The sequence below is a fragment of the Protopterus annectens genome, chromosome 10.part0 (assembly GCF_019279795.1).
Source record: "Protopterus annectens isolate FY-2018-M chromosome 10.part0, PAN1.0, whole genome shotgun sequence".
In the NCBI taxonomy this organism is placed as follows: domain Eukaryota; kingdom Metazoa; phylum Chordata; order Ceratodontiformes; family Protopteridae; genus Protopterus; species Protopterus annectens.
The window spans coordinates 426,835,022-426,845,687 of record NC_056744.1 but is presented as its reverse complement, the minus strand read 5'-3'; the positions used below and the strand labels follow the sequence as shown (position 1 = coordinate 426,845,687).

Below are 10,666 nucleotides of genomic sequence, written 5' to 3'. Positions count from 1 at the left end.
TCTATCGAACCTACAACACCCTACACCTCTAAATAACAATATCTCTTGTTCACAAGTTCATTTTCCCAATTAGGCTTTCCAGGCATGTCAGAAAGGAAATGATTTGCTTGGGTTCTGACAACTTTTAGAACCACAAAAATGCGTTTTACCTCAGCGGACGGTAAAGCCAACCTGCACCCCCACTCCATCTCACACCCCGCTTATTTTATTATTTTCATTCCGAGTTTGATGAGGAGGAGCATAAAGAAAAAAATAAACCAGTGTGTTCTTTTTCCACGGGAGGCTGTGAAGTCGGCCCTAAAAGTAATTAACAAAAAAACAGTATTCGAGCGCCATTTACTCGAGCAACAGCTCGGGAGTAGCTACACTCTCGAGATGCGAAGTTCAATCACTTGTGGTACGAGTAGTTGCATGCAAGCTGCTCCCTGGAGGCATAAGCCACTCCTGGCAACCACACACAGTTTAGATTCCTCACATCCCAGTCCACTGACAGCTTTCCATGGTGTTCACTCTTACTCTACCGTAATTAGTCATACAAACACAGTCTTACTCTGCCACCAAAATGTCTGACATATAACAATGTTCCAACATTTAACATTTTCAGTTTAAGTGCCACATACTCTTTGAAAATGTTTTTTTTTTTTTTTTTTGCAAGGCTGAGCATATTTGTCTATCAAGCCTTACTCAAGAGTTAGTCAGAAACTTCACTGCCAAACCCCATCAGTAAACTAAACATTTATAATTTGTGAATGTCTTCTAAATGTTGTTTCTCCTCATCACACTAAATGCTCAACTGTAACGCCTACTTTTTGTTTGCAAAGTTATATTTTAAAGTTATTGCAAATTCGAATTTCTCCGACTCAATCACTTTATCAGTGCTATATTTAAATTCGGTTATCCTTTCTTCTGATAACTTGTCCCTGCTGTGCATTAAGCCTCAACCCGCTCCACTATTGCTTTTACAGAAGAGGTTTACCAGCGCTGATCCCCGAACTATAGTAACGCATTGCTCACTGTCCTTATCGTAACTCAATTTTTCCTACCACGCTCTCCGATTTCTATTTTAGGGGACCGTTTTGTGTGTTCGGGAAATGGGAATCCCTTACAGCTTGTCATTATACTCCTGGGTCCAAATTAGTATTATTATTATTATTTTTACTTTGCAGCAAGCATTTGCATAGTCACACGCTTGCTTGCTTTTTTCTCTTCCAGCACCAGCACTATTTTAAAAAGTATAGCTATGATGGAACTATACCCTTGATTATACATGAAGCATACAGTGCAGTCGATGGTTACCACCTGCCCTTCTTTGCAAGGGATAGTTGTGTCCTGCAAGGAAAACTAAAAAAATGGCAAGTGTCTTGAGATTTTTGGACAAAAATATTTCATGACTTTTTTCTTTATTAGTTGCATAAAATAGTTGTTTTGTATCTGGAACACCTAAATGTTATATGATATAACATAGGAAACTCAAATGCTACACGAATATGCTTTGATTTTGGCAAAAAAGTAAAGTTATGTCCTTTGCACTAGCCGTGAGTATATTTCGTCCTGCAAAATATCTATTTACAGAAAATGTCCCACTTTGGGTATTTGAAAGGGAGGCAACCCTAGTGCAGTCTATAATTCTTGCAGCTATTATTTGTCGTTATCTATCATGTTTCATAGACCCCCCCCCCCCCCCCCCCCCCACACACACACACACACACACTTTGCATAAATCTGTTGCTGGAAATCCTATTGTAACTCAGTAGTTTATTTGTAATTTGCACTTAATGTATTCACTTACTCCTACTGATATTAGTTTACTAAAAAGTATTTTAAAAAGTCGTACGTAAGTGTTACTCTTGCGTCAGCACAGCTCCTTAGCAAAGAATAGTTTATTGTTACAGATAAAAAAAGCTGGGCGTGGGTTTTGTCTATTGACGAATCAGAAGTCAGAGCAGGCGTGGCTCGAGCCTAGCCCATATTTCCACTGCCACTAACCATATAATAAGGCTCCCTGCTCCAGTCCCAAACAGATACAGACTCTCAGTGGAAAGCACTACCCTTTAGTGGAGACTTACGTTAGAGGATTAATAGTAATGCAGAGCGCAGTAATTCTTAGAGTGTCCCCTGGTCCAGCCCACACAGACAGAACTGGGCACATCTGTCAAGAAACAGTGGATAAACCAACGAGAAGGAGAAGAGCCTAGTAAGTCAATGGTTTGTTTCCATGGAATGCTGTGAACTGTTCGAGTTTTAGAAGAGTTACATTGTTGCAATCTGCTGTGCTCGTGGGTTTTTTACCGTCAGCACTTAGTAAATAACCACTGCTAAATTAAGTTTTGTATGATATACAGAGTATTGCCTTTGTCGGGGAGTAGTAACTTGTGTAGCAACTTCCGGATTCAGGTTGCTATTGTCTCAGAGAAAGTAGATGGATAAAAACACGTTTGCAGTCTGATTTTCTGCAGCTCTAGTTGAATAAAATAGTAATGCCATTGAAGTGGATCAGGGTAATAGACTCAAAATTCTCAATCTGCAGCATTGTTATAATGCATGTTAAAATGCAAACGTAAGCAAATTAATAACACTTTAATTCGGCTTTAGGAAACGCTGTATAGTTTTCACACTGTGTTTACAGCCCACTAGATAGATGGCAATGAAACGCTGTATAGTTTTCACACTGTGTTTACAGCCCACTAGATAGATGGCAATGAGTTACGGGAGCAGTAGTCAGCAGAGCCACCGTGCTCTTTCCAGTAGAGAGATGCGTAATGTTTTAAGTCTGGCTGCATTGCATAGTCCTTCTGAGGGCGAATGAATTATCTCAGAGGTGCGCTCAGTATGCGAATGTGTTGTAGAAATATATTTTGCAGTTTATTGTTTCTGTGGTTCCGTTTTCCTGTACTGAATCAAGCTACAAGAAGTAGATTTGTATTAGCAATGATTTTATCGTTTCTGTCATCGCATAACGATGCAGTAGCAATTGTAGCATTAATGTTTCTTCTTATTAACCCAAGACCCTTGTTTTGAAGGAGTTGTTGTTTGCTAATGCTACGCATAGCTCTCAACCTTCCATCTCCAAAATGAGGAACACTCGCTTTCATAATGTGGAACAAATGGGCAAAAATGTGGAACACATACTAATGGCTTACTAACAACTTCAACTATGAAGGTCATAGCCTAGGATGGTTAAAATGTGCTGGTTTTACTTATAAAGAAGAACCTTTAATTAATTAATATGATTAATTTCTATTTACCATGGATTTCACTTAAAAAAATCCTAACACTGAATGTGTGATAGACTCTTTCAATGTGGAACTTCGAGGAACAACTTTTTAAGACTCCAAATGAGGTACGTTCCTCGTAATGAGGTACACTTGAGAGGTATGTGCTACGGTTAGGACTTGATAGAAGATCCTACGGCTCAGCTCGCCTCGGCTGGTATTGTGTAGCCAGGCCCTGCAGTGGGAGAACGACTTGAGGCAGTAGATCAAGAAAAGGACTCGATGGTCAGGGTGATAGGACTGGTATAAGGCGTGAAACAGCGCTTTGATTTTTAATTTTACACAGGTTAAAATGACAACACTAAAGGCTTAGCAGACTGTCATACCTTAAAGTAGCAAACAACTTTACTGCGGTTTGCACAAGTTGTGGTCTGTAAGAAAATATGTGTTTTAGCCCTATTGTTTGCAGTTATTAACTGAAAATATGTGTGAGCAATAGTTTCTAGACACTAGTCGCATTGCTTGCGTGCATGCCTGACAAATCGTCTTTGATTAATTGCCCAGTGACTCTATATAGATTAAACATATATTTTTTATTTTCTTCTAGTCTGAAAGATCTGAAAAGCCGGTTGAATTATTTACTGCAGAATTCCAACGCTCCAAGTGATCCTGCATCAAAACAGCACAATAAGAAAAACAACACACCTCTTTCAAGGTACAGTCCAGGAGAATTCTGGCTCATTCTTGTAAGATAACTTAAATGCAATTTCAATATTTTTCTGCCTTTTATATTTTGAGTTATATATCAGTCGTCAAGGTCATCAGTCACATTTTAGTCAGCTTTATGTAGTGTTTGTTTTCTTTATGCAGTGGATATGGTGCAGCCTGAGATGGAGGTGTTATTTAAATTAGGTTTAATCTGGGAAGAGTTCCGCCTGCCTTTAACAGTACAGTTGTGGGTGCCTGTGACCTCCCTTGAAGAATTTTCAGACATGAGATGGCTTGCTAGATGTATCAGTGACATTAACATTTAGTGGGTCTGTGTTTGCCGATGAAGTAATGCATCTTTAATTATTTCATATCCCCAGGTTGTTGCATATTAGTTGCTTGACCTGTATGATTCAGTGGAACATGTCTGGTGTGCAAATTGAAGGTTATGGCCATCGTGCATGGTTTAACGACTTATTTTATTGTTTTTTTGCCTACATATATAAGCACCAGAGTGCAAAGTTCAATCTTCACCACCAGCTGCAGTGTTTGTGGAGTTCCTGTGTTCACCCCTAGCCTGCACTGATTTTCTGCCATCATTCAAGTTTCCATCCACCTCCCCAAAACATACAGAATGATTGACTAAAGTAAACTGTCTATATAAATATTGTATTCATCCTTGCCCAAGTTTAATACTTGAAAAGGTCAGTGTTGACCAAGTTCACTGACTAAGTTAAAAGAGTACAAAGATGCTTCAGGTGTGGCTGAAGTTGAAAGACTCCGTTGGACAGTGAATTTTTTTTAGGCATAGATAAAGACTGTGGAACTGGGTGATTGGCCTGTTATTCCATATGCACTAGTTATTTATCAAACTGATATGTACACTGTTGTACTAGTTTATCGGGCATGATGGATGAAGGACAAAGAATTGAAAGAATCAGTACATAAACCAATTCGGTTAAGATATTGCACCAAATAGGTCCAGTGGCTGTTTTTTCCTGGTTTTGTTTTTCATTGAGGTGTCATCTGCCAGGTCTGATTTAGACATTATGAGGCTTTAAGCTATAGAGGTCCTGCTTGGCAAGTACTAATAGAGAATACATCTGCATAACAACTTATCTATCAAGAATGCCACCAGCCCACAGTAGTCTGTCATCATGTCCAGCATTGGCTCCTGTCTTGTCCCTGTTGCTTGCTATGTTAGGGCATTGATTCTCAGAACTCCTGTTTGGATGAATGCATTGTTAAAATTAATGAATGGATAGATAGATTTACTAAACCAGACTAATGACAATATAATCTCCAGTTCGTATAATTTAGGCTAACCGAAAAGTAAAACTTAAATCAGCCTTTTTGTAGAACCCGTACGTTAAAATTAATGTTGCCTTAATGTTTTGTCTTTCAGGCCTTCCCCTTCTGAAGCAAGATCATGGTCAGAATCATTCGATGCTCTTCTTACTAACAAATGTAAGTATTTATTGGTTGACAGCTGATACACTTTTGTTAAATGAGGTCTTATTCTGTGAAGTCACTGCAATCAGAAAATAATATGCAGTGATGATAGTAATATTAATTAAAGCTCATGTTGTTGAAGTTGCACAAACTGAACTTAACGTAACTAACAATGCAGTTGTTAAGTTGCACTATTTGCCTTGTGTACTATTTTGAAAGATAATGAGCTAAGGAACAGTTGACTGCTTAGAATGAATGATTTCGTAGGTGAAGTCCTGTGCTCCACATTGATCTGGATGTACATGGGGAAGCATGCAACAACTCTACCATCTAATCCAAATCGACTCAAATGTACTTGGTCAAGCATAAAGTAGTAGAGTGTCTTTGGCTGTTCTGCTACCTTGTGAGAATGTGCTAGGAATCCTAGCAGTTAGCCTGTATGCTTTCCAAACTACTGCAATTCCATTCTACTGACCTGACATGTTAGACAATGGAATTTGCATCCAAAATGCACATACCTAAAAGTTAGAATGATTTCCACAGCATCAATGTCTGCTGGATGCATGATTTACAGCTCAGACAAGTTAAACACTGTTATAAGCTAATACTTCCAAAACTAAGACAAAAGCAAGTTGTTGTGAACTGTATAGTCACCTTTCTATCTGTTCTTGTTTTCCAGATGCTAGAACTGCTTTCAGAGCCTTCCTGAAGTCAGAGTTTTGTGAGGAGAACATGGACTTCTGGCTAGCATGTGAGGACTTCAAACAAACCAAGTCATCAAGCAAGATGCTATCAAAAGCTAAGAAGATTTACGATGAATTTGTAGGTCCAGAGGCACTTAGAGAGGTAAGCAGGTTAATTTATGTGATGAGTTAGTGCATATTATTTTTAATTGTCAACCAAGCAAAACATTCCACTTTTGTATACCAGGAAAATCCCAGCAGATTAATCAACTTCTTTTCAGAGGTAGTGTGGAAGATGTGGTCTGATAAATCACTTGCATAGAGTGAGTGTTATCCATGGAATCAAACCAAGGCATTCATTTTACACTTTGTTTTCTTTAACATAGTGTCTGTTAACACTGTCTTCTCATCTTCCTTCCCTTTTCACATCATGTCGATCTTCATTTAAAATTGTGACATCATTCCATACATTCCTTGAGTTTAGCCATCTATTTATTCATCATATTTTTGTTTAAAACTCCCTTGATGACCTAATCTAATCCTTAATCTCTGATACTTTAGTATTTCATGTCTAGTACTAAAATGCAATGGCATCAAGTTAGGTTGCATGAACACGGTATCAAGTGTTCATTTCTGCCATGGGTGACTTGGTAGCATTCTGTAAGTAAATTGACCTGCCTGTTGCCTATCGACAGCCTCCATGAAAGGAGACCCATAAGCAGAAACCTTATAAATCTGCAAGAGAAGACAACAGATGCCCTGTCCCTATGCTAGCTTGCTGGCATGTGTTGGTAACACTGGCCAGTAGGGGGTGGCCTTCATTTTTAAATACTACATTCTTTAACTTGTTCTGTGTCATCTGTTCTAAGTTAAAATCTAATGTATAATGTTGTTTATTTGTCAAAAAAATCTGAAATGAAGATAAGCAATATAAATGAAAATGCCCATTGCTTTTTAGTGTACTTAATGAGAGAGAGTCATTTTAGCTGTGTTTCTATTGACTGCTGACTAGGCAGACAAAAAAGACTACCTATGCATTTAGCTGGACATATAGAAATGCAAGTAACAAAAATGTCATTTGTGCAAATTTTTTTAGGGAACCAGGAAATATCTGTGCTATACCTGTTTAGCCCACACAATGCTTCTGCTATTATTTTAATGTAAATCCTTCACAGAAGGTTTGGACTATTGTTTGTCATGGGTCTATGTCATATGTTCGAAGTTTTATAACTTCAAACATTAAAATGTTTAATTTAAATGTTCGAAGTTATAAAACTTTGACCATATGTAAAAAAAAAAAAAAAAAAAACTATCAGTTGTAGGTGGGGGGGGGCCCTGCACCCCCACACCCCCCACTCTTTAAATATACCAACTCCGAGACCACATTACAGTGCGGTAAAGTAATCTTACCTTTACCTCACTGTAGTGTGGTCTCTGAGTTGGTATATTTAAAGAGCGGGGTGTGGGGGTGCATGGGGGGTTTGCCCCCCTGCCTGCACTAGTCAGGTAAGTTCCATTTGCTTTTTTTTCTTTTATTATATGTTCGATGTTTGAAACTTCGAACATTTAAATTCGATTATTTAACGTTCAAAGTTTTCAAACTTCAAACATATAATATAGACATATTTGGCACATCCCTTAATAGTGCCACAGAAATTTAAACATAGCATAAAGTTCTGTTAATTATTTTAACGGACACAGCTTCAGAAATTTGGAATCCACATTTTTCTTTATTTATTTTTAATTGGATAAAGCCAGTAGTACAGTACCCACAACTTCCTTTTTTCTGGTCTGTCCAGGAAGCATTTTTGAGTTAAGTAACCTTGTCAGAATATTCCAGGCCATGTGTAACAGACTATGTTCTCTGAGGAAATTAAGATAAAGTTTAAAAAAAACAGGATTTCATCAAGTGTACTTTGAATGCATTGTGATTTGCTTAAACATGTACACTGACAACAAATGAACCAAGCATTAAAACAAATATGTTCTTCTTTCAGATAAATATAGATTCTAATACAAGGGAAATGATCACAGACAGCCTGCAAGCACCCACCCCATCTTGTTTTGATGCAGCCCAGAAGCGAGTGTATGGTCTGATGATGAATAACACATATCCAAGATTCATCCAGTCTGAATTCTACCAAAACCTTTGCAAGACAACTGAAGAAACCCAAGAGGATGCTCAGTGGAACCGATGACTTGTTACTATCTCTGAAGGAGGTCACTTTGTGGAGATAATTTATATCTCCTGTACTGAGCTGTTGGCACTGCCTATGATGGTGCCCAGAAGGTTTGCCGAGGATTCAGGTGACATACTTTGCCACAAATAAAGTGGTATATCTGTGCACCGTGTGCAGTAGCAGTGCAGTCATATCGCAGAGAGACTTTTGAGACTGTCATCTTGAGGTGTAAAGTAGTACCGAAATGGGTGAAGGGAAATGCACAAGGCTACATGCCAGTTTTGGGGTGAAGTATAAAAGGTTTACTGTGATAACAGTTGCAAGTGACAGGGTATTTAAAGTACATGAGAAGAATGCAAAGCTGTAGCAAGCTTTTTTCAGCCATATTTTTTGTACTGTAAGCAGGAGTACATTCCGCAGAAACATCCTTATTGTTAACCAAGTACATAGCGTAGATAAAACTATGTTAAAGTACAAAGAACATTCACATATCTTGTTAAAAGTTGTGGGTGAATGGATTATTCTTTTAACATATATATTTTTTTAAAGTAAAAGGATGCTACTTCTTATGTCTTTAAGCCATACATTGTCTTTGTAACTATGGGTTAAATGCTAAGTGTCAACATGTAAATAATCTGGACTAATGAAAGATCATGACTGAGTCAGTTTTTTTCAAATTAGTTCTGTGACATTCTGCTTCAGAGCCCCCCAATGTACTGATGCTGTTATAGTGAACAAAAGTTGAAAAGGTGTGGCACAGTTGTGGGTTGCAGAATGCACACCATACGGACAGCTGTACAAGGTACTGGTTGACAAACAGTGCTCAAATGATTTTTGTTTTATTCCTGTTTAATGTTACAATTGCTGTGTAATTGTTGTCAAGAGTTTATTTTGGCAGCTATATTTTAATGAAGGCATTATGGAATTCCTAAATATTGTTTTATAAATTAAATAAGTTATTTTAATACTAAATATTTTTATAATAAAACTTCTACCAAATTATTTTCTGGTGTTTTTGTATTTGATTTTTTTATCAAATATCCTCCAGCATATGAGATTCTTACTGTCATATTCAAGTATGAAGCTCCAATTAAATTCTAATAAGGCCTTATGATAATGATATTAGAGCAAATCACATTAACATGCAAATATGGTAACATCAGCTGAGTACAGATTAACACATGCCTAAAAATTTAATTTGTGAAAGAACAAAACAAGGAAATTAAATACTGACAGAGTAAATACTTAATGTTTGACATTTCTGCATTTCTTTTCCTTTCAGACTTTTTTGAGGTATACTGCATTCTCCACTACCATTATTTATTGATCATTTTCAGCGGCATGGGGCTGAAACTTTAATTAGTCTTAATGTATCAGATTTTAGATTGTAGCTTGTCTGCGGTAGTGTTGTCTCCTCACAGCAAGACGTTGTCGCATTCGATTCTCAGCTAGAGCGTCTTCTGTGTGGAGGCATGCGTGAATGGGCATGCCTTTGTTGAAGGCTGTGCATAAGGGCTGATAACTCAGCACGTAAAAATCCACTACCGAACATTAGCGGATGGGAGTTCCAAAGCGGCGAACCCTGACCGGGATAAGCCGAAAGACACAACAACAACAACAACTGAACATGTTTATTCACAGTTCGTCTTATGCTTATTATACTGTTTATTAGATAATTTATTCATTTTTTTTTCTTCAAGTGTAAAATCACCTTCCTTCCACATAAAGCTAAACACTTCTCTTACATTACTCAAATGTAATCTGGATGAATGGATGGGTTAGCACAAATTCATCCCTGTTTTAGCACCTTGTCCCTCATCTACAGGGTAACATGTAAATGCTCTGATTGTCTCTGGGTTATTCACATATAAACTATTAGGGCTAAACTTTATGGAAATATATGGCTAGACTTCTAGATCCTCACAGATCAATAATCTAGTACGTACTTACGGATCTAGGTTTACATCCAATACAGATTATGCAAAAAATAAATAAATAAATGAATGAATTAATGGATCTAACTCCTTTAGCAGAGAGAAAGTAACACTATGATGAGAAATCCTTGAGAAAGCTATGAGTGAAAAGCCACATTTGTCATATCTGTGGGGTTGCTTTATTAGTGTACAATACTGTACATGTTGACTGTAAATTGGCATTTTTATGTTCTTGTAACCATTCTAATTTTAGTCTAAAGCTAACATAATAAACAAACAATTGGAAAACCACCATACTTGTTATACGAGTTTGTGGTGCAACTGCTACTATGTAACTTCACCATCAGACTCAATTTTCTACTTTTTTGTATCACAAAAATTAGATACCTAGTTTATCAATAAGTATGACATGGTCAGTGTTGCTGTCACGATAATGACATTCTTAGGTAGGCTTGATTGAAATTTAACAAAGCAGGCAGTTTCTGCTTCTCCAGAAG

The 10,666-nt window shown here is 37.4% G+C and overlaps 1 protein-coding gene across 1 annotated transcript; it reads left to right on the top strand.

Annotated features, from left to right (window-relative positions):
• Positions 1 to 2,014: 2,014 nt before the first annotated feature.
• LOC122813169 (regulator of G-protein signaling 2-like) lies at positions 2,015 to 9,237 on the top strand. The gene is made up of 5 exons (XM_044085324.1): positions 2,015 to 2,194; positions 3,820 to 3,927; positions 5,326 to 5,387; positions 6,052 to 6,218; positions 8,053 to 9,237. The coding sequence occupies exons 1-5, from the start codon at positions 2,085 to 2,087 to the stop codon at positions 8,251 to 8,253; spliced, it is 648 nt and encodes a 215-aa protein (XP_043941259.1). The 5' UTR covers positions 2,015 to 2,084; the 3' UTR covers positions 8,254 to 9,237.
• Positions 9,238 to 10,666: the final 1,429 nt, after the last annotated feature.

Bases quoted from the DNA above. Each gene is read 5' to 3' on its own strand.
- LOC122813169 (XM_044085324.1), top strand. From the start codon at position 2,085: ATGCAGAGCGCAGTAATTCTTAGAGTGTCCCCTGGTCCAGCCCACACA. The intron at 2,195-3,819 runs GTAAGTCAATGG...ATTTTCTTCTAG, and splicing joins ACGAGAAGGAGAAGAGCCTA to TCTGAAAGATCTGAAAAGCC. The intron at 3,928-5,325 runs GTACAGTCCAGG...TTTGTCTTTCAG, and splicing joins AACAACACACCTCTTTCAAG to GCCTTCCCCTTCTGAAGCAA.